Below are 27,547 nucleotides of genomic sequence, written 5' to 3' on the forward strand. Positions count from 1 at the left end.
CTATAAAATGCGGATGTATTTGTGCACCAAATGTATCCAGAAATAGCTTAGCTAGTCACGCCGTTCACAATGAGACGACGCCGCAGAACTGCACTGTGGAGAGCATTTAACGCGGCGCTCCGCCACCTTGATATGATATCAACCGATCCCGAGCGTTGTTCGTGGCTGACCGTGAATTACGCTGCATTGTTTGATGCCTTCCTGTTCACAACCTACCCAAGGCTCTAGACCAGCAACAAGTCTTGAACGAGAGCTCCAGACTTTCAATGCCTAGTATACAAACAAAGGTAACAAGCTACGGCATTGTGATCGACGCCGGGTCGAGCGGGTCGCGTGTGCAGATTTATTCCTGGCCATCAACATTCACGTCGAAGAGTACGCTTCCGAAAGTCGGCAAAGGCGGCGACCATTGGCACAAGAAAGTCAAACCTGGCATATCGTCTTACAACACCCATATTGATGATCTCGCAGAGTCGCACTTGGAGCCGTTAATAGATCATGCAAAGACCATCATCCCACCGGAGAAACATGCCGAGACACCGATTTTCTTGTACGCAACAGCCGGCATGCGACTATTATCTCCCGGAGACCAGCAGAAACTACTTAGCAGAACATGCCAATATATAGTAAGACAGTCGAATTTCCTGCTCACAGACTGTGACGCTCATGTCAAGGTCATTGATGGTGAGACAGAGGGTTTGTACGGCTGGCTGGCACTGAACTATATGATGGGTTCTTTGGATAGTCCAGATAAACACAATCACGGAAAGGGACACCATACATATGGGTTTTTGGATATGGGCGGCGCTTCTGCCCAGGTTGCGTTCGCGCCAAACTCCACCGAGGCGGAGAAACACATGGACGATTTATACTCAGTTCGACTGCGCACTCAAGCCGGTGAGCCGAGAGAATTCAGCGTTTTTGTGTCGACTTGGTTGGGATATGGAGCAAACGAGGCACATAGACGGTATTTCGAGCTACTTGTCGAAGAGGCGGATGCAAAGTATTCCTTGGGCAAGACAGAGAACTTAGACTCTGATGAGCGAGGAATAATCATAGACCCATGCTCACCGAATGGTTATCTAGAAGATGACGAACCGCTGTTAGGTGGTCGGACCTTGAAAGGAACTGGCAACTTGACGGAGTGCCTTGCGAAGACGTATCCACTGTTATCGAAAACCCTGCCATGTAATGACGATCCCTGTCTCTTCGGAGGTGTGCACGCTCCAAATATTGATTTTGATGTTAATCACTTTATTGGAGTTAGTGAGTATTGGCATACGATGAAGTCCAAACTGTTTGCAGATGTGGTGCCTGCCGGTGGCAGCGATGCTGAATTAGACGGAGCGGCGGGCGCAGGTGCTTATGACTACGCAACGTTTTCCAAAAAAGTGCAGGCTTTCTGTGCACGTGACTGGTCAGAACTAGAGACGGCGAAAGATACGAAGGATATCGATGAGGACCAGTTAAAAATTCTGTGTTTTAAGGGTTCTTGGGTCATGAATGTCCTCCATTCCGGCTTTGGTGTACCCCGGACTTCGGCGTTGACTGCATCGACAACTGGTACCGACAAAGTAGTTGAAGCTGCCACCAGCAAGGGTTTCGTGGACCATTTCAAGAGTGTTGACACAATCAATGGTGTTGAGCTAAGTTGGACCTTGGGGAAAATGGTCTTGTACGCGTCAAGTGAGGTTCCTCTGGCTCCCACACTGGCGTCGGTCAACTCGAGCCAATCCCTTGTTGGATATGGCCCTAACAATGGCAACTTCATTCCTGAGAAGTTAGACATTGGAAAAGTGGTTCCGGTAATTCCCGAGAATGATGATGACTCTGATGGGTGGTGGGACGACTATGGCTTCAATATCACGACCATATCAGCGCAGAGTACGCTTAGCCAACGCAGATTACCCGGACTTTTGATGTTTGCAGCAATTTTTGTCGCGATGGCGTACGTCCTCATTGGCAAAGTCCGTCGCCGGAAATTGACATTTACGCTGACTCCAAAACGATATCGTCGACGAGTATTTGGAGCTAATACTCCAACCCGACTAGAGAGTGGTGTGAACTTGGTTGCAAATGCAGCCACACCGGTCTAAAATGCATGCATACATTGTGGGGTTATTTATGGCGTTCAGATTACAAAGTTGGACTTCAGAACATTGTTTGGGTGCGTCTTAATTTTTGTGACATTCCTTTTGTTGTCAATTGGTTATAATGGCAGTAGAAAATGTACTTGCACTTTCGATTATCATAGAACTACTTTCAGTTGGATGGTATTGATGGTATTAATAATGAAATATTAGCCAAGTAACTGTATGCATGACGAAGTGGAGCTATATGCAATCTAGTGACAGGCGTGCAGATCTGGCGCGCAAATCTGCTGCACGGATATACCCATACATTAACTCCGCCCTGCAATGTCCGGGGTAGGGGTATCCGTACCTAAATATACGCATGCACAATTTTGACGCGTAATATCGAAAACCGCAGCTCCCACACCTTTACTGCTGCGCCGAATTTCTTCGCCGACGCATAATATTGCTTCCCGACCCCTTCACAAGGCCGCAGATTTACGCGCACGAGGTCAAAATGGGGGTACCAAGTCCGACCGAGAAGACGCATTTGATATCGGCGAGAAGCAAGTCATATAGCTCGATAACATCAATTCTATCGAGAGAGAGAAGGCGTCATGGTCCACTTCCTTCAGAGGCAGGTTACGCGACCTTCATTCGCATTGAAGGTCCCCAAGAGGGTCCGCTTGTGCCACTGCACGAAATTACTCGATGGGACCTGCACTTTAAAAGTCCCTTCTTCCATACGATCATTTGCAATAACGATCCCTGCGACGGTAGAGACTTTGGTGCTAATGAGCGGAATTATCTCGCGTGGCTGCGACTAGCTGCCGGATTTACATCGACCTCTTATGCCTTCATTACCTCTTACTATCTCCCGTCGGGTGGCTCCATTCTCGGTCCAGAGAAGACACCAATTGAGCCATCATTGCAGAACAAAGGTGCTCTGACATGGGGACTAATTTTCCTGGCATGTGCCCTCCTGACGATCATCTTCGCATTCTTAAACTACGTTGAGCACATGCACCATGTCGGCCGACGGGTGTTGATGGTGCAATTTAGTACGCAGACCCTGGTTTTCTTTGGGCTATCATGTATAGCTCTGTTTAGTGCTGCGTGGTATATGATGGCGGGTGCGTTGATTGAGCAGAAGAGCATGGCAGCTGGATATAGTAATTTTGCATAGTGGGGTGTCTATTAATTTGTCTCATGAATTTTGGTTGCATATACGTTTGGTGTAAAAGTTGGGCATTGACTGATTGATATATAATTACGCGCGCGCGTCTCTCTTTATTTAATCACGCATGTTAGCATATAAGAAGTAGAGTTTAATGGCTGTTAGAGTTATAGATATCCCGAATATCGACGGAATGTAATGGAGGCAATGGATCTGGTTTTGCGCTAAGGTGGATAGTTTGTCTTTGTCACGAAACTAAATACTTTCATCGAGATGCTATGGAACATAAATAGAAACTCCTGTAACCATAATGGATATTGATGCCTATAGAAACAAGTGCACATACATACCATATGATAAACCAGCAAAAACACTATATATCGAATTGTGACCATGATATAAAAAATGCGCCTCATGTAAACCACCCCTCTATTATGCACTTGCAATTAAGCACTTGCATCTGCATCGACATGAATATCGTCCACCGTTTCGTCCTCATCGAAATCAGACTCCGGCTTGATCTCAACAACTACGTCGCTGTCCGCTACACCGCTAGGAACGACAGCGTCGCTCGGCAGATCAGAAACATCTGTCCTGTCAGCGTCCTCGCCAAGCACAACCTCCAATTCATCTGTGTCGTCATCCAGAGAGTCAGGTTTTAATAAGCTACCGGGAGTAATTCCAAAACCAGCAGGATCCCCTGTGCTAGAAGTTCCGACACCGACAAGCGCACTTCCCTTTGCCTTTCCCAAATCAACGCCGTATTGAAAATGACGGCTGGCAAGACCGGTGGGCCACGACGTACTAGAACTGTTACCGAGAGCTCTACCGAGTGTTCGCCCTTCTCCAGGAAACCGAGGAGCAGTAATGGCGGAGGACGAAATACTCGAGGACGATGGAGAGCTACTGTCGCTGGCGTTGGTCGCGCTAGGCAATGCTGCGTCGGAATACGGCGGTGGGGAATTCGAAGATCGCGACACAGGCGAATGATCAGATGATGATGACGACGACGACGACGACGCGCCTTCTGCTGGTTTATCCTGTACTGGCACTGAGCTTATACTGTCAAGGAGCTTAGTACCGCCCAGTACCGTCGAGGACCGTCGCCTATAGAAGAGCATGTACGCGGCCGCAGTTACCCCGTCTTCGGCACTAACTGGCCGGACAGACGAATCTAGAAGAGTATTAGTTCTGACCTGACACAGGGCATTGAACGAAAACGTACCATCGAAATAATACCACTTTCCGTCCACGAAATTCTTTACATTAGCAGTGTAATGGCCACCTCCTAAACCTCCAAAATGATTGTCGACCGCAAAAAGATCGTAGATGAGATGCTCAGGATTCTGCGACTGCCCGGGGTCACCAACTCTGCCAGATAGATCCAAGCCGTCCACCGGAAAGTCAATTTTTATGTCGATCTTATCTCGTCGGGAGCTGCTAGAAAATCGCTTAAGATGCACGGCAAAGATATCGGGCACTTTCCATATTTCGAATGTCTTAACCGCTTGTTGATGCTTTCGACATCGAGGACAGTACCAGAGATCGTCCTCACCCAGAACTTCTGGCTGGGAGAACAAATTCAGACAGTCCTCCAAAGTGATCTCCTGGCTTAGTTTGGACCGCCTCTGTGCTCGCTTCTTCTGCAAATCCTCGCTAACAACAGTTTCGATAATATTCCAGACCGGTTGACCTCGAAGGCTATCCGGCTCGTCGGCGCCAAAACATGCGTCGTAGACTTCCTTATTCCAGTAGCACACAAGTGTTTCTCCCATCGTTACATAAGAATCAGGTCCACTAGCTGAACTATCAGATTCCCAAGAAGGTGCGCCATAGTTTGGGAGCTGGGGTCCATAACCACTGGCGATTCCACTTTTCACCGCTTTGTCCCCAGAATCGAACAGCGAAGCCATGCTCAACGACTCACCATCTGAGTCGTCGTCATCTGAAGCTTCGTTTGGTCCCACTCCATTCGGGAGTAAAGACTTTGGAACTACGGCGTTACTAATATCCTTATCACTGCCATCCTGCATTTCGACATCCGACGAATTACCTCGGCTGGCATCAAGCCAATGCTCGTCGGCATTATCATCGTACTCAGTGGCTGGCTCGATTGTTAATGGTGGTAGTGATTGTAATCTGTTCGCAGAATTCTCTGTGTCTGCATCATCTGCCGCGGTGTCGCTCTCTCCTGCAGCTGAAATACCACCTTCCTCGTCCGCCTCAGCACTAGGATCCACTGGATCAATTATCATCGATGTCGGCTTGAAAGATTGCTTTTGCACTTTCTTCCTGGCTTTCTCATAACGGTCACGAATATCTTCCCCACCGTCCAATCTCGAGAAGACTGCGTTCAGAGATCTCTGCGCTCGACCGTAAGGGCTAACCGCAATCACGCTGAAAACCTCAGGCCGCGATGGAGTTCCAAGCTCGCCACTACTACTGTCATCACCCCATTCAGACAGAACCTTATTGGTTGACATGCCCTTGTATTTCTCAACTAGTTTATCGTATATCTTATTATATGATGAAGCCTCGGTGGGAGTAAGCGTGATAAGGAACGGGTACCCAAAGATCTCGCGAGAATGATAGTCTCCGGGAACCTTGTCTGTCCGGTTGATAACGGGGAAGATCATGATATCGGAATAATCTGGTTCCATGGGAACTTGGTCCAGCTCATACAAAATTCCGTCTTCACTGGAATCGATCTTGTCAGAAACCAGATCTGAGTCCTTATGGAAAGAGAAAAATTTGTTGCTGTAAATCGACGCGGATATCAACTTGTAATTGCATGTTAACACCGTTGATTCTGCGAAACTGTATATTACAAGAATCATACCTTCTTCGGGTCAACTTTCATCATTTTGGCGACATAAGCCTTGTATTCTTTAATGGAAGCACCCCCGCTAAGTTCAATGTCCAATTTCACTGGCCGGCCCTTTGAAGGAACAAAGTAAATCACCTTACTCCATGTATTATCAATCGGTAATGGCAGTGTCAAGTCCATAAACGGGTCAAACGTAATGCTGACCTTGTTGCAAACAGGACACACTAGAGTTGATTTGTACATTCCAGCGAATAAGTCCTGGATGACAGAGTCGTTTCGCATGCGATGGAGATCCCAGCATTTGTTGGCAAGTTCGACAACCGCTTCCTTACTGTCGACCTGATCGTCAGGCAGCTCTGGTTTCTCAGTGTATGGCTTCTTTAAGATTCGGTTGAGATCCTCGTGCAGGCCATCAAGCAAGAACGCAAGAAATTCCTGAGAATCATGTTGTCCATATCCCGAAAACATAGGTCCGTATCGACCAATGACTCCTTTAATTTCCCGAGGCACAAATGACGCCATAGTGGTATTGCTCCCGAAAATATGGTGAACGAGCTGAGCGTATGCAGATGCAACTTTGCCATCCATACCAAGAGGGTTCTGAGGGTTTAACTCTGCCTTGTAAGCATCTAACAAAAAGTACTTTGTAAGCTCCTCAACGTGTGTCAAACATTGTAATGCTGAATTCATGTAGCACGTATTTCCAAGGTTTGACAAACCCGTAGTTCCCTTCGTTCGTCCGCTTGGCTCGTGCTGCGTCGTCCGTTTTGGTATCGGACGAGTGCTATGCGTATTGCGATTGCGAAGACTGATGCTATGTGACGAAGACGACGATGACTGATTGGAATACGAGCTGATGAAATCTCTCCTCTCGGTGACCCATTCGTCGGAGAATGGCGACTTTTCTTCAACAGCTAACGCTGCATCCATGCCAAGCCCAAGATCCTGAAGCGACCCTTCTTTACTATCCATGACCTCCTTTTCTTCGATTAATTTGAACCGCTCAATATCGAGTTTACTAGCCAGTAGTGCATGCAACTTCCAAATCCGAATTTGGCCGCGAATATCTAGACGGTCTTTGATGGCTGCTTCGAGGTCAGTATACCTGCTAGTTCGAGACATGACGAGAGACGGAATCGACGACGAGTCGGACGACCTGGTTGTGAGATGATGAAGCTGGTAAACCGGAGGATACACCTCTACTTCAATATTCTTGGAAAATGGCGACGTGTTGACAGCAGTGCGGGCAATCGTTTCGGAATCCTCGCTCTCACTAAACCTGTTTGTTGGCCATTAGCGATTGATTTTCTGGAACAAAACGAGACGTGACATACCATGTTCGCAATTGGTGCCACGCGTTCTCCGAAACAATTTCAAATTCGCACTCGTCCGCAGATTTCAATTTCTGTCGTTCATCGAGAATCGAACTGTTGTCAATCGGCCCAATTTCGTCGTCTGTTTGGGAGATAGTGAATTTATCCCACCATTCCTTGGCAACTATATACCACGTCTGGCCCTGCTCCGGTGGAATATTGCACAAATTGTTAATTGTCGAAATCTGTTCCTCCCGCGACGGGAGTGTGGTGTGGATTTCGTAGTCCTGACGTTGAGGTGACGACGATATGGTCGTCCAATTCGACATGGCGGAACGCGGCCGCTCATCATCAAGATCCATCATCTGACGCTCACCACCGGGAAGCCGAAGTGGAACTGATCGCCTGTACTCGACCGCATCGCCAGAAGCCTCATCCAAGCCGTCGGCGACAAACGAAGTATCTTCGAGGAGACGAACTCGAGGTGACCCTTCGTCGTCTTCAGCTGCGTCGGAGAACGGTCTCTTGATTGACAATGAGGAAGTCGACGACAGAGATGGCGACCTAGGCGCGACGCTATTCGGCGAAGCCATATCAGCCGAGAGTGCTGGCGTATCAGGGCGAGATGTTGGTGGAGAAGGTGACAGCGATGGGGACAGCATGGGCTATAATGCACAGGATAAAGCTTGATCTTTCTGTCCACTGGTTAGCTACAAAATACAGAAATGTTTTCCAAGCGTATAAAAGACAATTTAGTAACGTCTGCCCAGTCAAGACGTCTTACAAATTCCATCTGCGTCCACCATGCCAGCCAAACAGACAGCGGCAGCATTGACCTCGCCACGCCAGATGGTCACTAAATATGACAGCAGCAATACTAAATAACACACCTTAGAGCATTCCAGTAAACGATCACAAATATGGTGGGTGAGGAGCAAAATAGCAATCGAAGAACACTGATACCCGTGGGCAAAATTCTGCTGGCACGCGTGCTCTCCGAAGTCTTGTATTTATACTTCGATATATTTCAAAAGGCCGCTACAATCGAGCCACAGGTTGGAAGTACAATATACAAACTATCAAGTATAATTGCAGAAATTGCTGCTAATAAACGCGTTAACTCAACAATTCTGTGCTTTTTGGATGTTGCCGACTTGTAAGCATTCAGCCTAACCCTTAGCCATTCCGTTTTGTCGACGAAGAAATTTTCAGAAGCTTGGTACCCAAACCTCCACGCCAAATTGTGCGCGGACCCACTGTACCCCGTGAGTTTCTGCGAGGAAGACTACGCGATGCTTGTTCATTGTGATCGAATTCGCGATGCGAGTTCGAATGATCATATTATCAGTAATGGATCACATTAAAAGGCAACATATATTCGAGACTGCTATATATTACAGGGGTAAATAGATCCTAGCCAATGTTACATTGAAACTGTCAGAGATTCCGTCAACTTGATCACGACCACATTGACATACCAATAATCGAGGCAACAGCAAATATATCAGTATCCTAAAATTAAGCCACAATCCGATGACACTATTGCTACATTTACTCATAAGAATTTGAGCGTGCTTAGGGCTCAGCAGAATGCGTTCTTTGTTATAGATCAGCTTGGATTGATTGTCAGAGCTCAAATCAGACAGGTACATACCAAACAGCAGCACGCCGCCAAACCAGCGCAAAGGGCCAAGCAGCAGTTGGTCGAGCCGCTCCCTGTGCCTCCCTATATATCTATGGTTACTATATGCATGTACATGACGTGATTTGTGGAGGATCATGACGAGGGTTCGTCGGCATTATTCAACAACAATAATAGCAGTATCTGTATCTAAGTGTTAACCCTACCTGCTGTGGAGGACGACCGTACTGAGGCCCACTTGGTCCATAATATCCGCCTTGGTTGTATCCACCCCCTGGGCCGCCATAACCGGGGCCGCCATAGCCTGGTCCTCCGCCCGGTGGGCCATACCCGCCTCCACCGGCATATGCCTGTTGCGGCTGCTGTGGGACGTACTAGACGTGAATTTATTAATACCTGCTCCGTCGCGAGATGATATGAGAAGAGTATGACATACATAGCCACCTCCAGGTCCACCTCCATACGCACCAGGTCCTCCTCCATGTCCCCGCGACTGGCCCTCGCCGCTTTCTTTATAATACTCTTGGGATGACATTCTCAGTGCTTCTCTATGACAGGTGTTATGCAGAACAATAGTTTGTCACAGTGATGCCGATGCGGGTTTCGCGCTGCGGTCTTCTATGTGGTGGGCCGGTGTTTATTGAGCGAGCGTCGGCAGTGAATTGGGCACAAAAGTATTTATGGGCTGGGGAGACTCGCGCCTGATATTTTGATAAGATCGCCGGAAGTCTATTCTGACGGGAAGGTAGGGATCGTTACCGCGGATCCCAGCATTTGGTTTTGTTTGCTGGGACACGTCAACCGTCGCGAGATGCCACGCGGCGCCTCTTTAGCTTGTCTGAAGATTTAATCCGGGCAGCCGACTCTATGTTGCAGTCTACAGTGTGGAAATCGATAATTGTGAATTGTTTGTCCTTCGTCCATGGGAGTCGCTGGTCGCAAATACAAAACGTATAATAAGCACCAGGCCTGGCAAAACGACACAGTATGCAGTTACTGCTTTGCCGATCACAGGCATTCTGGGTTGTTCCTCACGTCATTATTGACTTCTACGCCGCACGAGTACTCGAACAAGCCGTGGCGATAGATCGATTAAGATCGCAAACATATTTTGGCACTATTCAGTTAAGATTGTGCGAATGCCTATATTTAGCGATGCAATAGTGTCCGGACCATATTCTTGCTCGGTGCGTCTAACGAGAACAAGTGATGAGTCTCAGCCGCTGACGTCACTCGTCGCGCCAACGCTGGCACGGTTATACCTTGATAGGAGCTTACTGTTCATGCCACTTTGGTTTCTAGCTCGCATTCGTAATCGCGCTTCTCCCGGGATCATTCTCTACTCATTTGATACTCTCTGACAGGTTCAGCAATTTTTCATCAATTATCATATGAGTGGCGACGTAAATTCATATCATGAAGACTTTAGATACGGCTGTGACCATGTGACTAAGTCATACGATAGTGTGGAGCCATTAGTTCACGCATTCGTAGGTCTGCTCGAATCTCCAATCTCTCGCAGCATTTAACGCTGCTTGCCTGGAGCCTACCTCATTGCAGAAACTCGAAAGTCGACTTTCGGTGCTGCTTGATACAGTTCGAGATGTAACAAAGCGCCGACCAACCTAAACCGTTATGCGGTTTGGTTTCCGAGACGACCGGTCGGTCGCCGCGCGTTCGCCGGCGTCACGAATTCTACCTCGTGCCGAGTCAAGTCTGATTGGCGGCTTCGATCGTTTAGGCATTCTTCTGCTGTTGCGTGGAGGTTGTGCATGAGATGACACGTTTGTTTGTGGCCATGTTCAACACCACCTGACGAACGTGGCGGCGGTGCAAACCGACTAGCTAATAATACATAAACTCAGGCGTCTGGCCCATCTCCATCTTAAGGCCGGACCGTTGTTCTTGCTGAATTATATTCATACTTCTTGATATCAAGGCTGTCCTTGCCCCCTTGGCAGTTGATAGGAGCAAATGCGTGCATGTACGATCATCTGATTTGTATGGCTGCCCACTATGACAAGAGTGCGCCGTGCTCTATCTTGCGGATTTGCAAGGGGCAGGCTTGCGTCGATAGTAGTCGTCAGTCGGTCAGTGCTTAGTGGGGCCTGAAGCGCATACTTTCGCGAATCGTTCGATTGCCCAAGGACATCGATCATATCCAGTGTTAGGTATCACATATTTCCAACATCAAGAAACATGATTCGCCTACGTGCCACATGACTAAGTCCAACAGTCACGATGAAAATCCGTTATCTTCCGCCGCGTCAGTTACCATGGTGGCAACCACTGTGGTGCTGCGTGCTGCGTGTTGCAATTTGGGTTAATGCAGGTGTTATGCAAGGAATGGGGCATGGCGTATTCAACAATTGGTCCATTCGGCTGCATCCTGAATTGCTTTTTTTGGTTCGTACAATGAAGGTATCTTTTTGTTTCAGTAGAAAGTACTCTTATATACGGCGAACTTCTAACTTCAGCTTACGTCGTTCAGATATTCGGCCCTTCTGCGAGAACGGGCGCGATAGTTGGATAAAGCCATCGGAATGACAGATCGATAGCGGCAACTTCTGCATAGGACTAAGCTTATCGGCAACGTGATTGAGAGTTCGCCCCAGTGCATCGTGATCTAGTCCGTGACACTTTGCATTTAATTTCGAGGTGCCAGGCCACTTTGTCCAATGCCACCTGGTCAGTGGGGTAGCTTACATTTAGGCGTTCGATTAATTACTGTGAATGGCAGGATTGCCGAGCAATGGCAGGCAGATATCAGGTACGCTGACAATCAAGTACGACTGCGTGCACGTTTGGCCAGTACCAAAAGCCTGCACAACGTAGTTAATTTCAACAGTCTTCCACATTCCTTGGATTACAATCATTCGAAATTCGATCATCGAAAGATATTAGTTTACTGTCTCCATTAATACAACTTGATATTCGATGGCAAACTTACACGTAACAATAGTTCAGTGATATACACATCTTCTTAATCCTACATTCTTTGCCAAATTCAGCTTGTAAACACCGATCCCAATTTATACAGCAAATGATAACAGCCAACGGGGCCACAAACCAATTAAACCAATGTATCGGACATTATATCGAAACATCTGCGCCTTGATCCTGAAAATGTTGCAATATCCGGCGTTCGCCGTCGCTTAATGTTTCATTCTCAACTTCGGACCCCTGCCCACTAGATTCCGCTGCCAAGATGGGCACAGTGATCCTCGCAAGTTGCCGCCCGGCCGGCGCCACTTGACCGTGCATTAGCGGCGCCAGCCCAACACCCTGAAGCAACACGACGAACAACCTGTAACGGCCAGCCTCAGCAATCCTGAAGTTCGAAAATATGCCGAAATATCTGTGCTCTGGCGGAATGACTTCGCCATTGTTTTGGTCGACGTCAGCGAGCCGGTCCGGATCGAGGTAAACTTCTGGTGACCTTACTGTGATGCCCTGCAAGGGTGACGGCGTGATGGCAGTATATTCTTCTGTGCCGTACAATGCCAACTGCAATAGCAATAGTATGCCTTCGTCCAAACCGGTACTGTGCTCACTACTCGAGATATGTGTTCCCTCATCTGAACTCTGTAAACTGGAATGGGACCTGCTTTCCGAAATTGGTGGGGACGACATCAAAGCTGGCGCTAGCAACTCGCCATCCCCACGAAACCGCCTGATTCGCACAATAATGGGTGGTGAAACGTCAGAGGCAACACTTACAGTCGTAGGCGGACGAATCACGAACGACAGCTCATACCGGTCTTCGTCATGGCCGAGGCCACCGCCTCTATTATCCGCACCGTCATCTGCTGATCCATGTGAGCTAGGTGAACTATGAGCTCCGACCGCTCCGCTTCCCACGCTGGCCGACGAAGCTGAAGTGCCTGGACTATGAGCCCTCGCTCGTAGTTCCGCACGTGACGTTTCGCGCTGTTGCTCTGCCTCCCTGCTGGACTCGGGTGGTATTGTAGTCCTGGCACTGGACATTTTAATGATTGTGTCGAGCTCGTCACAGGAAAATAGGCAAATTATCAATTTGCGACAGGCATGCAGATTGCAGAATCTGGTTCGAATAATATAAGCTGGGTGTCAGGTCTTCTACATAACAGCAGTTAGTTATGAACCTGATTGTGTCGCAATCGATATAAGTGTCGGTTTCAGCACTCGTTCGCAAACTATTCCCTGTCCCATGCGTGGCCTCAGAAAACAATATGATGTCGTGTACTTTCGCTGTCGAAATTACCACAATGCGACCTGAATGGACGTCTGGGCGCATCAAATGCGCCTGAGACTGCCACTGCACACAGTTGGCCAACTGGATTTCGCCAAATCTTATTCCACCGTTGGAAGACTAAATCTGCAGCCTATCTGCTGGCAAACTCGGAAATGGCCCCCAGCGTCAAACAGCATCGACACTTAGTACTGAAAGTAGGACGGCCCTTCCCAGAATATATTGGCTTATAGTACATGCAGCCAGTAGCAACAAGCGGACACCGCTTAATACACATAAAGCGACTGGCTTCAAACCCTCAGAACTGTAAACAGCTCGTGCGCGCGTCGAAACTTTAATTTTGCGGCGTAGGTGTCATTGTGCTCCGCCGACGGGCGACTGCATATGCCAGGATTGCCGCCGACATTGAATATCGGTGTTGGTTGCGTAGACATGCCGGAATATATTTGTTCGTGTGATGAACGGTAGGACCGGGAACTTTGAACGCTGAAATGCCAGCAAGCAGACGATGCGTATTGAGGTTCCATGTGAAACTCATGGGAATCAGTGGAGCAGCACTCTTACTCGAGGATCATGAGTGTAATTGAGGCCAAATAGTTGCGACGGCAAGTAGAAGATGAGTGGCGCGGTAGGGAACAGGGTAGAAAGCGATAGAATATTTCTTACCTTGCCTTGCCAACGAGCCAGGAGCCACAGCCAGAGAGTTGAGCGTGCCGACAACAGTTGGACTTCGCCGGCGACAGCCCTGAGGCTTTAAGTATGTAGGGTCGCCCGTGAGGCGGTTCGCAGGAACTGCAAATCGCTCCGACCATCTCCGGTCTGTGGGTCAGGGAGGTTTGGCCGAGAGGAAAGTCAACTAGAACGTGTGAACGGGGAGAAGGCTTCAGCGAAGCCGCTACAGCACTGCGGTCGGAGATATACGTGGGAGGTGAGTGCCGCCGCGGGCGCCGTATCTGTGCTGAACTAGATTCAATCAGGACAAAGTATACGGGCCCAATGACATGTGCAGACTAAACCTAATGACCCCAAGACGCCATCTCTGAAAGTCTGGGCAGTTCACCCTGACGGACGGCGGTCAATGCTGCCCCGAACCAGCACGAAGCTGCCAAACCCACCGCGAAGGGCCTGCAGCCCAGCCCCCGGGAGCCTTCTCGTGCTGGTGGCTACATACCGTACTGTAGATGGGTTCTCAAGCACAAACGAGACGCCGGCTGAGGCGCATGCACAAGGGAAGTGCTAGTAAGGTTTAGGACTAGAACGTCGAGGCTGAGTGGGGTGGCGCCGTCACGAAAGTGGTCCGGTTTTGCCATTCTGAATCCTTAGTCGTTACTTCCTCATACAGAGAACTATGGCCATGCCAGGATGATGATTCAAATGTATTCTAGCCGCACTTCTGTCTGCAATGCATGTTAAGCAAGTTGGGCACCAGGTAAATTAGAAACTTTAAGTTTCGAGTCGGCGAGGTGCAACTTGCAGTAATGACCACCACCGGTCGGTCCCTGTTAAGTCAACTGCGCAGGGAGCTCGAAACCATAATATCATCATTGTCATGCATACACGTGAAACAATATAGAACAAGAAGTAAAGACTAAGTACTTCTTGCGCGCTAATGCCCGTACCACCCACACATCGGAGGACTGGCATTTTAGTCGTCAATTTCCAGCTTGCCAATCCGAACTGTTTATATAAGCCGTTTTAAAGTAAGTCCGTGTCCGGTATTAAGCAGGAACTTCTGCTGTGATTCCGTGAAGTCAACATCACTGCGAGCGATTGTGGCATTAGATCGGCAAAGACTTTGCATTAAGTGATCAATTCAAAATCAACAAATTTCGATATGTCAGTAAAACGAGGAGTTCAACTTCTCAACATCAATGACGTTGCTTAGGTAGTGCAATTGCAATTACCGCGTGGGTTGAAGTTCGGTGCCGTATAGCAGGCATGTCACCGCAAGCCCCGCCGACGAAGAACTGCAAGCTTCGACATGTGCGTGCCATCAGACGTTGACAATTTCGGTGGTGTCATCGCTAGCTTTACGGTAGAGCTGCTCGTTAGCCAGCAATGTTCGCACCTGAGTTCCAGGGAGATGGCATGCTATGCCATTCTCCGGAACTCGTGTTGGCATATCATGTGTCCTGGGTTTTCAAAAAGTGTCTTTTTAGCCTCGGCAAGCGCCACAGTCTAGGAGCGACTTAGCCGGACGCAAGGGAAATGTTAGTCCCGTCTCGAAAGCGCCATCGTCTTTCTCCTTATTCGAAAGTACCCATTCTCAAGCCTCTCGAAAGCCGGGAGACTAAAACGCCTATTGGCGAAGTCATCGCGGACGCTAGTTCAAGTAATGACAGCTCCCGACTACCTCCTCATATAGTTATCCCGAGGAATTATCTCGGTGAAATTCGCGGACTGAATTCAGTGGGTTCTGGTTAGTATGATAGCACCTGACGGTGACGTCAGTGAGGCGCTCCAACTGTACGATGCAGGCTCCCAAAACGATTCGCTAGCAGCTTAGCGTTGAGAGTCAGGATAAAGAGTAATAGTGGCCGGAATAGTCGAAAATTTGACTGCGTCGACAATTAATTTGATGGGTCTGTTTATTAAACTTCGATGTTGACGAGATTCTAGAAGAAATTGCCACCCATCACAAGACAACCAAAAGGTTAAACAGAGAGACTTCCAAGGTCCATGCACGATGCCTTAAGGGCGCCACGGTCTTGGATCCAGATACAACCACATGTAGCCTGTCACCTTAGGTTTGGGCAAATCACCGGAAATCCAAGGCGTCGTATGATCTATTCTTCAACTGTTCGTCCTCACGCTCTGACAGTATTGACACTGCGGTGCCCATTATGCATACTTAGGGCTCGGGTCTGGTTCCAGGCCTCAAACCACCGGATTGGTTGTCTGGCCCTGCCGGTTACCGTAATATTGAAGACTGCAGACGGCTCAAGCCGGACCGGATTCAACTTCGAAGCCGGACCGATTCATAGTGACCAGTTGTGAACACAATATAAAACAGTTTTCACTCGATAAATGATCGATAAACACGTAAGATGTATTAATAAAAGCACAAACAAACTGGACATCATTTAGAATTAAAGAGACAGTGTCGCAAGAACATTAAAATTGGCAGTGTTGGCGAAGCTAGAGAGCACCGCATAGACACCACGTCTACCAGAGGAGAAGAGTCTCTTCACCGAAACAGAGGACACTTGGACGCACAACAAAACCCGGGCCGCACGTGACATTTTTGGATATTCATTCGCATTCATCTTCCACCATGTGAGGAATGGGGTGCGGCGACGTCGCGGAATTTGGCGTAATGATCAACATGAGGGAAAACAATGCTTGTGCCGATATCAGCTAGATGACCGACCGTGTAGATCTCAGATTAGTTAATTACCTCACAAAGTATCGGATTACGTCACAAAGCAAGTTGCTCTCCCGACCGCCTTCTGTTCTTGACCAATCGAATACCTGTCGCATGTTCTCGTTTGGTTGCTCTGATTAACTAGTTACAATACTATTACAATATTAAAGCTATTCTTGAACGAGAGAACAGTGGATAAAGCTCAATGAGATGGGCAGCCAGTTGCTCAATGCAGAAGAAGCGGAACCGAGATATCCCATTAAGCTAATTTGATCATTTTGTAGCAAGCGGGAGAGAGGAAGGTAAGGTCGTAAGAGAGATTAAAGTCCAGCTGATATTAATAAATCCAATCGGCATTTAACTTCCCTACTCCTCTTCCCTCGAGAGGTGGGGATAAACACACTTCCTTTTCTAAATAAACCAGTCATAATAGTAAGAGTATGCGCGATGTAGTTTTCCTTCCTCATAATCTTGTACCTTGGAGGACAGTCAGTCAAAGCTATAGACAGGGTGGCTGGAACATACTAAAGCTTCAACGAAATATTCCATCATCTCAATCTCTTCCTTGACCCAGGTTTCTTGTCTTGGCGTAAGGGAATCCTCGGAGAATATCTGTGCAGAATCGAAATCTATCCGGAGCACTCTATCTTGTTCTCGAGATATCATCATATTCCTCGATTTGGGATCGCCGTGGAGAACCCTTGCCTGGTGAATATCATGGAGAATATGACGAAGTTCAAGCAGGTACTGCTTTGAGAAGTTGGATAAGTCGATTGGCTGCATGTTCGGGATATATTCGATGAGGACGGCGTTGGGAGGTAATTTGTCTCCAAGAAACATGTGCAGATTTGGCCAGAGAGACAGTTGAATTTTAGTAATTGTTCCGTAAAAGTCGGGAACAACTCCTCGCTCGCATAAGCCTTTCGCTTTCAGGCACCGATAAGCGTAGATTCACAAGCAAAGAGATTCACCTCCCGGTCGGGTGGATCGCAATCAGAGGGGCCCCTATCATGATACTTAAGGCGTTTAGAACAGACATCAAAACCAACAGAGTTTACCTACCACCTTCATCACGCATATTCTCCCATGGACAGCCACCTTAAAAACCACGGAGTTCTTCGACTCTTTCAGCTTCTCAAGGAATGTCACATCGGAAGAATCTACTTCACCGAGCTGCTGGATCACTAGTGTATGAATTCAATGATCAACAAATGTAGAAGAGGAACAGGAAGAAAAAGGGTGTCTACTGTACCATCTGCAATGCAGAATTTGTCAACAAATTACTCTGAATCATGGAAAGGCTGATAGAATGTGACTCCGCTGATGAGAGGCATGGTTCGTATTTCATTCTCAAGGTAAATGAGACGAGTTATACATGGCCCCCTGCCATGGGCGCACAGATTTAGCGCAGTCAAGTTTAACCAAGTCTCCCCGGCAAAATCCCGCACTCGCCTTCGCCGATAGTATTCTATTTGTGTAATGAGTTTCGTTCCATGCACACACCATGATCAATATTAACGACAAATAATACTACATTACGAACAGCAACCCAAGCCAACCACCCTGTACCTGTAACATGACAAAAACGGCAACAACGGGAAGTAACTAACCAAACACAACTATCGCGTCCAAGACTGTAAATGAACAACATATATAGCTTGCTGAAACATTATATACCGACAAAGTGAATGCGCAAGGATCTAAAGTAGGGACTCAGACGTAGCCGTTTACTTCACTTTGATTTCCTCGATACGCGCCTTCGCCCGCTCCCACGATTCCAGATTCTTTCGCGCCCACTCGATATGGCATTTGGCATATGCGATCTATGTATTGTCAGCTTAGCAACATTTGGATGATCTCCTACAAATCCATACCATCATTTTTCGAAGGTCCTGTTCCTTTGTCTTGTCGTACCGCGCCAGATCCACCTTCACAGATGCCGACGCTTGCTGTAGGTCAGACTCTGCAACTCGAAGAGACGCTTCGAACTAGTAACAGTTAGCGCTGTCTTTCATGAATTCAAGACCAATTTGATACATACAATCTGAATCTCCTCTCTTGTCTTTCCAATATTATTCCTTCGTGTCGTTTCGGGATCAACATCGACAATGCCATGGAAGGCATCGCTAATCTTACCAATAACAGGTATTCTGAATCCATTGCTCTTTTTTACTCGCGGGACGGTAGCGTACGGATTTTCGGTATGTGCATGAGTTGGAGGAAATGACTCGTCCTCAAAAGATCGTCGCGTCATAATCGTCGCCGTACCACCACCTGTGGCACCGCTCTCCTCCTGTGAGGTCGGCACCTTCGCAGGCTCGTCAGGCGCGCCATTGCCATTCTCGTGTGCACCAGCATATTCAGCCGTAACTTCTGCTTTGGCAATCTCCTCCTGGCTGACAGGTGCGTCGGGAACACTAGCAATTGGCCCATCAGCACGAATGATGTGATCATCTCGACGAAGCAAGTACTCGTTGATCCGTTGAGATTCCATTTCCGTCCGCTCGAGACCTTCCAACATATCCTTCTTGACAACAAGCGAATTCTTCGTAATCTCGTACTGCAAAGCTTTCTGATGGCGATATTTCAGTACAGCTTTAACTACAGCTGCAAACTGGGCCGACTCTCCCAGAGGTTCACTGAAAGAAGATGAGAGCGACGAAATGAGCTCCTCAGTGGAAATATACGTAAGATCAACCGCTTGCCCGACATTTTCGATTGCGGCAGCAAGGGTATTGACTTCGTTTAAACTCCACGCGTTGTATCGTGCCCCTAACTCCGCCAAGTCCGCCGCAATTTCGCCATACCGTTTAAGGATTCTCTTGTTGACTTTCTCAATACCGCTTGACATGACAATCTCGTACTCTTTGGCATTGATTTCTGCAGCCTGGAATTCCATATCGTCACCTTCCTTTAGCCGTGCTGACGGTGACGGCACCGGAAGATAGGCGTGCTCAGGTGTGGGATGACCAGTATCAAGTGGCGGTGCGCGCAGAATAGACTTAGGGATTGATATTAGAGGCGGCGAGTTCAATACTTCGATCTGAATTAATCAATGTTAGAGCAACAACTACACCATAGAGATCGAACTAGTCACTTACCCAGCTGACATTGGGGTCAAGGAATTTTTGGAACACAGCATGCTCTCTGATCTGCCTCATTGCACGACACCTATTGAGAAATACCGCCAACATCCGTCGACGATGGTCAATAATTCGCATATCCTCCTTCGCTTTGGTGGGCTTCGCAGCATAATCGGCTATTGGCGCGTTAGATCCCACCTCAACAATTCAGCGTCGTTTAGTCGTACCCATAGTATGTTTCTCTGGAATCGGAGGGACGATAAGTGTAGGGAACAACCGTGTAAGTCCATTTCGCAGACTCTCAAACTCGGAGTATCGCCTTCTTACTGACAAATCCTAATTTGCGAATCAGTCCTTCTGAAGATAAAAGTCGAGGATCGCAGTGACCACTTAGCCTGAGAACGAATAAGGATCTACTTACGCCTGTGCGAATGGTATACGCAATGTACCCACCACCGCTTCCTTCGAGATTCTTCCCAGCATCCACAATTAATATTTCAAGATCTGGATTACCGATAAGAAGCTGCTCAATCCGCGATGAGAATCCTTCCCTGAGAGTAGGTGGTTGTGCGTTGGGATCATCAGCCATGTGGGATGAAGTGTCGTAGCTGTCTTTAAAGCTGGGAAATCCAGATGTTTTCCCGCTAACACTACCATCATCCTGATCTTCTGAATCTATAATCGTCGCAAAGTGATCTGTTGTTCGGAGCTGCTCTGTAGCGAGTTCATCGGCACCGGCAAACGGGTTATTGTCTTCAAACGTGGCCATGTGAACAGTAGGCCGTAATCAAAGGGAAGAATATGTACCAACAAGGCAAGTAGCACTACCTAAAATATATACAATAACTGGCGCTATTTGCTGTAAATTAATATAAGATCCGATAAATATCGGCCTATGCACTCACAAAGGTTAGGCAGTGTGGCAGATTATGTGTGGTGACGACGAACGCTGCGTCATTCGCGGCGCGTCTGTCAAGTCTTCGTAGATCAATTCCACAACTCTAGACAGTAATGGTGTTACCCGCATTACGTTTGGGCATTTAAAACCATAGACATCAAAATAATGATTACTATCCGGGCTCGGAGAATTGGCCGGTAATCGAGTTTGGTACAAATTATCTTGGAATAAATTGCACGCGTCATGATTATGGGCATGCAAATATGTTGCTTTTAACCTCGGGTGCACTGCCATGCGAAAAGCCATGGTTTCGAGACAGACGTAATGAAGCTTGGTAAAGTCGCACATATATTCAATACGTTTTACACCTCAACCACAAAATCCAGTTATCCCCATCGAAATGATTCATGCTGTCTGTATATACACTGCGCCACATCTGGATTCCGCCGGGTTGAACAATAGTTTATCTTCTATGCTGCGCTGGACTGAACTGATGCCACGCGTTTACGCCTTCTGGCCCTACATCAAATAAACGTTAGATCAATATGCATGTTAATTCAAACAGCAATCTTAGACATACAAGAACCATTCTGCCCAGGTAGTACGTGGTATAGCCCATACCTCCCCAGAAGGCAATCCAGTAGGGGATGACATAGAGCGCGCTTCGGGGATGCTAGAAAGGATCAAATTTTAGTACGCTACCAATAGAGAAATCAACCTTCCGAGTCATCAGAAACGTGACGACCCTTCATATGCTGTTTCAAATATTCTCATAAATAAATAAAATAGCCACATACTCTCATCCACAGCTCTCTGTGCATGGGATTAGACTGGTAGTACCACTGCTTGGAAATGATGTTATTGGCTTTCTTGACCTGCACAATGGAAAATATTGTCAGTAGTCTCAACCAACCAGCTTCGAAACAGCTAACTCCTTTTCTACATACCAGCATCGTGATGTTTTATTGGTATATGCGAGGTTGTGTGGAACACCGATAGATCTGTAGAAACTAAGGTGGACAGCGTCTTCAAACCCAAGCGCGGCACAGTTGAGTCCGGGTACGAAACTTACTATGTGTGATCGCGGTACCAAGATGGTCTGACGGGCCTCGAGTGAGGGTTAGGGATAATATGAATGCCCTGGCCCAATCAGGAGCGAGCGGAAGTGCTGCAAGCGTATATTCTGGCACATGTGCGTGCATAGCAGCATGGCGGCAGGCGGGTGTTTGTTGCCTACCCGAAATGGCTTAGTTCGCGCTGGCTAGTGAGGGTACGAGAATATTCGCCCTAATCATTGAGGGCTTGATCGTACCCCGGGTAGCAGAAGGCCTGGCGGCAAAATGCGTTTGTTCGGCTGCAAGGAAAATTCCGCGCTACTTTATACAAAGTCTCACGCGACCAATTTGAGTCGGATATTCACAATCCGCTCAAGTATTCTCGGCTCTGCGTGTAGTTTCGGGTGTGTGAATATTATTCCACATCGAAAAGTTGATTTTGCGTGTGCTAGGGACACTAGTTGTGGGTTGAAAGACGGTCCTGTCGCATGTTTGATCGCATACACAGAATTCGCATATCAACGAACACGAGCAATTCACGGCAACCGATACGGCCGAGTCAATAGTCAGCTTCGATATATTGGTGTTTCAACGCAAAATCGACTACTGAACATGTCTTTTCAATTTTCTTGGCCATTCGCGACAGAGGATAACTTTTATCCAAAGGCAAAGGCGCTGCTGACCGAGGCGCTGAATAAAGGGACCAAACCACCGATCATCGTGGACACAATACATGTCAAAGACCTTAATCTGGGGACAAAGGCATGTAGTTTTGGAATTCAGTTTATGTAGTTTCACATTAGTTGTCAATAATGGTGCTTGTATTATTACCCGTTGACTAACGGTGCATTAGGCGCCAGAACTGGAAATTCTCGAAATTGGAGATTTAGCTGATGATCGGTTCCGTGGGGTCTTCAAGCTCACATACAATGGCGACGCTTTCATGTCGTTGCAGACTCTAGTTGAAGTGAGTTCGGCGAAGATTGCGTTACTTACCAATGTTCTGATCGAGTATTAGGCAAACCCCCTTAACATTTACTCGCATCTCACACCGTCATTCACATCGCCGAAATTTCTCGCTGCAAACGCATCCGTCAAGATCCCGCTGACAATCACCCTCTCTGAGATCACGCTCTCCGGGATTGTTATTCTCGTCTTTTCAAAAGCCAAGGGCGCTACGCTCGTGTTCCGGAACGACCCGCTCGAATCTATCAAGATTTCTTCCACCTTTGATTCCATCCCAGCGATCGCGCGTTTGATACAATCACAAATTGAAAATCAGTTACGATTATTGTTCCGAGAAGACTTGCCGGCTATCATCCACAAGCTGAGTCAGCGCTGGACCCCCAATGGCAGCACGCATTTCTCCACGACAGAAAAAGAGAGCGCCGCTCCAACTTCGCCACGAATGAAGCCTGTCACGCTTGCTGAAGTTAACCCCGACTTACCATCGCTGAGTCCTACGAATATGGTTAAGCTCAGCCTGCTTTCGTCTAGTCAGCAGACGTTGAGCCTGGTAACGCCTGTCATTCCTGATGCCGTGTACAGATCGATGATCGAACGGCATCAGGAACGAGATGACGAGAGCAAGGACGACGATGATCTGTCGAGCATTATTTTGCGATCGCGGCGGAATATCAAGAATGGCAAGGTAAGACCGCATCGCAAGGTTTTCGACCTTCGCAAGAAGTCCCACTCGTCATACGACAGCAGCCTCGCCGGAACCAACCCCGGACCACAGCCTCAGGCAGTCAAGAATTAGAGAATTATTACATTAGCATTCTGTATACAAAAGTACACTTTTTTTTGTGAGCAAAGTTTTCGGGATCTGGGTCGGGGTTGACGGAGTTTTTTTTTTTCGAGTTTAGTCATCAGTGATTTGTTTTGTATCGTCCTTATCATTTTCAGTTTACGTTTGCTGGATTGGTGGTATCGGTTGAACCGTACTTCGTCTTACGGTTCTAACTCCCTATTTTATGCTCTTCTTGTATGAGAACAAATACATTTTGCATAGAAATTCTATTCGAGGCGAAACAGAACAAATACATTCCAGAATCGAGCCACAGCTCACATGGCAGCTCCGCAAATTGGCGCGCCACCGTATCCAGGCATGGGTCTGTTCCTAGATATTTTTGGTAGCGTACCAGCGGGATTCAATATCGTAATGCATTTTGCGTGGGCATAGTCAACTGCCGTAGAATGCTGAAACACGTTACTAGCCGTCGGATCGCCTTGAGGGACGAACGACAAGTACGGGTGTCGCGGGACTGGACGTTCGCCCTTGACACCGGTAGCAGGCGGCTGCAGCCTGACGACGCCGCGAGCTCCGTTGTTTCGGGCCGTAGTACATGCCATGTCGTAAAACTCGTCGATATTCTGAGCCCGTTTGCGGGAGTCTGCCGGCGCGATCTTGGCAAGCAGTTTCTTGGATGCTGACGATGAGCGACTAGACGTCGTGAACTGGCGCTCGGATTCGCAGAACACACATGTGCAGCCGTCATAGCCAAGCGGGTCGGATGGGAACTGAGAGCGCCATGTCTTGTCGGCTAGCTTATGTGCGTCTGAGAGTGCCGGCGAGCCAATGGAATCATCGTGATCGACATAGGTCCCGGTGAGAACGAAGCACGAGGCCATATAGGCTGCCGGCGAAAGCTGGAATGTATGCCATGCCAAGTCGACATCAAGCGGCGGGGCAAGGCACTTTCCGGGATTTGTGCGTAGAAGGTATAGAAACTTCAGCAAGCGCTCAATTGACCTGTCGACCGTGATCTTGCGGAAAGGGGACGAGATGTACGCGAGTGCATTCATAATATCAACAAAATGACCCTGTCGCATCACTGCAGCTTGAAGATCAACCGCAAACGGAGTCGGATTATCCTGGTATCGAACCAGCATGCGTCGAAGTGGAAACTGGTTGTCGCGATGAATCTGGCCGTTGAATCCGTTTGGTACCAATTTGGTCTTGTCACCCAGCATGTCCTTGAGCTTGCCCCGAATGACGTCAATTCCCTCGCCTGACTCAAGAGTAAGCTTCGGCATGGAGAACATTTTTCCAACGAACTCGTTGGCAAAACCTGGATAGGAACACTGTTCCCGGTCGTCCACTCCCAAGTAATCCAATAATGTTCCTCTGGGTCCAGTGTCAGCGACAAAAATAATTTCGCATATACACAATAACTGATGAACATACTTCATCGGCACTCCGTTACTAGATAGTAAACTGAAGTCGTCGAGAAACTGGAGCGCAGATAAGGAGTCTCGAGTTATGATGGCCCCGCACTCGGGACAAAACTTCTCGAACTTCTCTTCGGCCCAGCCATGGTGGAACGCAGCATGCCAATCTACTTGAATGTGCCGCTTTCGACAGTTTGTACATTGCACGTGCTTCACAATATTGTCGTCTTCGTTGTCGAAACTACAACCGGTACGTGCTTGAAAGTCTTTCTGCGCATCGCTTGACGGGTCGTAAATCAGTTCGCTGTCAGGATTATCGTCCTTGTGTCTTATTACATGACTCTTCAACGCCGTTAGCAAGTGCTTAGTATATGTAGAGAAAATATACTGACGATAGCGAGCCATGGAAACGCCATAGACCTGAAAAGTCCCTGTCGATTCGTTCGAATGCAGTCCTCCCAGTAGGCTCTGGGATGTAGCATATGAACATGCCAAACCATCAACACATCAATGGGCGGCAACGTGCCCATATCAATGGAGCAAGGAACGCCTCCTAGAAACCTCGGCCGGACATTAAATCCTGCAGCAGGATACGAATTGAACCACAGAGCGTATCGCTCGACTGCTCGGGCCACGTACACTTTCCATCTTATCTCAGATGCAGCTGTCGGCCAATACCCATTCGACGCGTCAACTTTGTCAAATACCTTAGACATGTCCGCTCGCATGTAGGAATTCCACACATCAAACAAGCCGTCCGTGTCCGATATTCGACATCGCAGACTGCGAAAGATGTTCAAAAGCTGTAAATGAGTATTTACCTCGAATTCAGTGGGGAACACATCTTCTGGAAAGATCGAGAAGATCTCATTGGCGTAGGATCTCGCAGCATACGGAACTGGCAAGTCGCTGGGCTGAACTTGCTTCAGTTTCTCAAAGACGTGCTGACAAACCTCCTCCTTCGTAATTGACATCGGCGTCGACACCAGCTTGACAAACGCGGCCGACAACACGCAGTCAACAAACTGTGCCGCTGTCGTCATGCTGTATATTGTGCAGTATCGTGGTGAGAATAGATAGTGACGACGTGCTCCTAATGACTAGTTATGGGCAATTAAATGTGGCAATCGGTGACCAGATAGAACTGGTCCACTCGACGGCAGCTTAATCAGATATTCATCAAAGCGTATCCAAGTGCGACTGCTGACATCTTATCACGTAATATGCTCCGTATGCACAGTACGTCTTGTCATAAATGTTTACACGATTCTCGTGTCTCTAGTAGAGAGGATTTACTGCTGGGCCCATGTGATGCATCGGTGCCGTGTACGGCTCTGCGACGCCTTCCAACTACATTCGAGTTCGAAAGCAAAACTCCGAACAATAATCAGCAGCGGCTTCAGGCCGGAAATGGCTGGCCAATTGAGTAGCATTGACCTAAGCTGAGGTGGACAGATTATTATCAGGGGTTAAAATCAAGGCAATCGCACGTGATTTGAATCTGGGGTCGTGCAACCCCTGGACTTTGTACGCCAGTTGTGTAACGTCACCGATCATGGTCACGAGCTATTGTTGAACATTTGTCGAATTTGGTAACCAGCCACAAGCGAAACGACACACCCGGGCGCTTAACACACCAAAAAGTAACTACTCCAGTTTCCCGTAATTATTATATGTACCTGCTGCAAATCTACGCACAGATCCCGCATCCACGACTCTGTGTAAACAAATCCGTCGTCCCGCGAGATCTTTTCAAGGCTAAATTATCGACACATCGGCTGCCTTATGGCAAGCAATCTCACAGCGTACGATGCAGACCATCCACGGCCGCGCCGAGGATAAGCCTTCCGCAACGTCGACCTTCACAGTTACGATAGTGTCATCGACGTCCTTTGCAGCACCTCACGGCCCCCCCGGCGGGTCCGCAGGCTTTTCAAAGGGATTAATAGTCGTATTTGCATTTCTTATTCTGCTAATGGCGGTCGGCGGATACTTCCTCTTTCAATCGGGAGGCGTGACGAAGGATGACGAACAATGGGACGAACAAATATCGGCTGCAAAACGACGGTGGCATCGACTGGTAGAACGGCTAAGTAATAAGCCTAAACAGTGTCCGACCGTAACAGAGAGCGCAGAAGAGAATGAACATGGACAGCTTGGGACGGTTGGATCTGTCGCATCTCAGCACAGCGAGGATGATTTGCCGGAGAACGAGCCAAACGACGACAGCGACAATGACAGCGCCCGCTCGACCAACGAGAGGGAAAATGCTGATGACAGTATGTCCGAGAAACAGGACGAGCGGTTCCAGCGCAATAGGAATTCGACTCCACTACCGCCGTCGTCGAGCCATCGGTCTGGCCGCAAGACGAAATCGCCGACGCCTCCACCACGAACATCCACCCATCCTCAAGCTAGTCAAGGAGGATACTACTACTTTCCAGTTGCCCCGTCACATTCAATCCACAACGGTTATTCTTATCCTCTGAATTTTTACTATGGATGGCCATCTCAAACCGACAGCTTTGCGAGCTCAAGTCAACATCAATATCACTATGACCGACGAGAACCGGAGACAGGAACTTACGGCGGCTATGCAAATGGATATCCGAACAATTATGCGTCGTATGGGAGTACGGGAGCGTATGGATATTATCAGCCAAACTATATTCCCCCGCTGTACTATCCGTATCAGAGAGCATATATATAGT

At 48.0% G+C, this 27,547-nt stretch overlaps 11 protein-coding genes across 11 annotated transcripts; 4 read left to right on the forward strand and 7 right to left on the reverse strand.

The window, feature by feature from the left end:
• The first annotated feature begins 46 nt into the window (after positions 1 to 46).
• On the forward strand, positions 47 to 2,308 carry POJ06DRAFT_263613 (nucleoside phosphatase family-domain-containing protein). The gene has a single exon (XM_056188907.1). It carries the CDS (start codon positions 267 to 269, stop codon positions 2,094 to 2,096), a length of 1,830 nt encoding a protein of 609 aa, XP_056040324.1. The 5' UTR covers positions 47 to 266; the 3' UTR covers positions 2,097 to 2,308.
• A 208-nt stretch (positions 2,309 to 2,516) lies between these two features.
• Positions 2,517 to 3,535, forward strand: POJ06DRAFT_263614 (uncharacterized protein). The gene has a single exon (XM_056188908.1). It carries the CDS (start codon positions 2,590 to 2,592, stop codon positions 3,256 to 3,258), a length of 669 nt encoding a protein of 222 aa, XP_056040325.1. The 5' UTR covers positions 2,517 to 2,589; the 3' UTR covers positions 3,259 to 3,535.
• POJ06DRAFT_263615 (uncharacterized protein) lies at positions 3,536 to 8,527 on the reverse strand. The gene is made up of 5 exons (XM_056188909.1): positions 8,280 to 8,527; positions 7,411 to 8,084; positions 6,089 to 7,355; positions 4,475 to 6,029; positions 3,536 to 4,423 (listed from the first exon to the last, which is right to left on the reverse strand). The coding sequence occupies exons 2-5, from the start codon at positions 8,049 to 8,051 to the stop codon at positions 3,696 to 3,698; spliced, it is 4,191 nt and encodes a 1,396-aa protein (XP_056040326.1). The 5' UTR covers positions 8,052 to 8,084; positions 8,280 to 8,527; the 3' UTR covers positions 3,536 to 3,695.
• A 639-nt stretch (positions 8,528 to 9,166) lies between these two features.
• POJ06DRAFT_241507 (uncharacterized protein) lies at positions 9,167 to 9,566 on the reverse strand (the record flags this gene model as incomplete). Its single annotated transcript, XM_056186139.1, has 3 exons — positions 9,167 to 9,214; positions 9,238 to 9,405; positions 9,468 to 9,566. The coding sequence occupies 3 exons, from the start codon at positions 9,564 to 9,566 to the stop codon at positions 9,167 to 9,169; spliced, it is 315 nt and encodes a 104-aa protein (XP_056040327.1).
• A 2,322-nt stretch (positions 9,567 to 11,888) lies between these two features.
• POJ06DRAFT_45593 (uncharacterized protein) lies at positions 11,889 to 13,154 on the reverse strand. The gene has a single exon (XM_056191071.1). It carries the CDS (start codon positions 13,016 to 13,018, stop codon positions 12,125 to 12,127), a length of 894 nt encoding a protein of 297 aa, XP_056040328.1. The 5' UTR covers positions 13,019 to 13,154; the 3' UTR covers positions 11,889 to 12,124.
• A 3,494-nt stretch (positions 13,155 to 16,648) lies between these two features.
• On the reverse strand, positions 16,649 to 17,677 carry POJ06DRAFT_45821 (uncharacterized protein). The gene is made up of 2 exons (XM_056191072.1): positions 17,152 to 17,677; positions 16,649 to 17,103 (listed from the first exon to the last, which is right to left on the reverse strand). The coding sequence occupies exons 1-2, from the start codon at positions 17,464 to 17,466 to the stop codon at positions 17,038 to 17,040; spliced, it is 381 nt and encodes a 126-aa protein (XP_056040329.1). The 5' UTR covers positions 17,467 to 17,677; the 3' UTR covers positions 16,649 to 17,037.
• A 676-nt stretch (positions 17,678 to 18,353) lies between these two features.
• On the reverse strand, positions 18,354 to 20,478 carry POJ06DRAFT_271896 (uncharacterized protein; the record flags this gene model as incomplete). Its single annotated transcript, XM_056189535.1, has 6 exons — positions 18,354 to 18,449; positions 18,501 to 18,614; positions 18,668 to 19,669; positions 19,728 to 19,885; positions 19,937 to 20,045; positions 20,131 to 20,478. 6 exons carry the CDS (start codon positions 20,476 to 20,478, stop codon positions 18,354 to 18,356), a joined length of 1,827 nt encoding a protein of 608 aa, XP_056040330.1.
• Positions 20,479 to 20,630: 152 nt separating this feature from the next.
• Positions 20,631 to 21,656, reverse strand: POJ06DRAFT_263636 (uncharacterized protein). The gene is made up of 4 exons (XM_056188910.1): positions 21,555 to 21,656; positions 21,405 to 21,482; positions 21,188 to 21,280; positions 20,631 to 21,126 (listed from the first exon to the last, which is right to left on the reverse strand). Exons 1-4 carry the CDS (start codon positions 21,558 to 21,560, stop codon positions 21,112 to 21,114), a joined length of 192 nt encoding a protein of 63 aa, XP_056040331.1. The 5' UTR covers positions 21,561 to 21,656; the 3' UTR covers positions 20,631 to 21,111.
• A 311-nt stretch (positions 21,657 to 21,967) lies between these two features.
• Positions 21,968 to 23,661, forward strand: POJ06DRAFT_263641 (uncharacterized protein). Its single transcript, XM_056188911.1, has 3 exons — positions 21,968 to 22,424; positions 22,516 to 22,629; positions 22,681 to 23,661. Exons 1-3 carry the CDS (start codon positions 22,275 to 22,277, stop codon positions 23,422 to 23,424), a joined length of 1,008 nt encoding a protein of 335 aa, XP_056040332.1. The 5' UTR covers positions 21,968 to 22,274; the 3' UTR covers positions 23,425 to 23,661.
• POJ06DRAFT_263645 (uncharacterized protein) lies at positions 23,662 to 25,178 on the reverse strand. The gene has a single exon (XM_056188912.1). The coding sequence runs from the start codon at positions 24,855 to 24,857 to the stop codon at positions 23,730 to 23,732; it is 1,128 nt and encodes a 375-aa protein (XP_056040333.1). The 5' UTR covers positions 24,858 to 25,178; the 3' UTR covers positions 23,662 to 23,729.
• Positions 25,179 to 26,646: 1,468 nt separating this feature from the next.
• POJ06DRAFT_241512 (uncharacterized protein) lies at positions 26,647 to 27,546 on the forward strand (the record flags this gene model as incomplete). The annotated part of the gene is made up of 1 exon (XM_056186140.1): positions 26,647 to 27,546. One exon carries the CDS (start codon positions 26,647 to 26,649, stop codon positions 27,544 to 27,546), a length of 900 nt encoding a protein of 299 aa, XP_056040334.1.
• Between the last annotated feature and the right edge of the window lies 1 nt (position 27,547).

The sequence above is a fragment of the Lipomyces tetrasporus genome, assembly GCF_029532465.1.
Source record: "Lipomyces tetrasporus strain NRRL Y-64009 chromosome Unknown POJ06scaffold_13, whole genome shotgun sequence".
Taxonomy (NCBI): Eukaryota; Fungi; Ascomycota; class Lipomycetes; order Lipomycetales; family Lipomycetaceae; genus Lipomyces; species Lipomyces tetrasporus.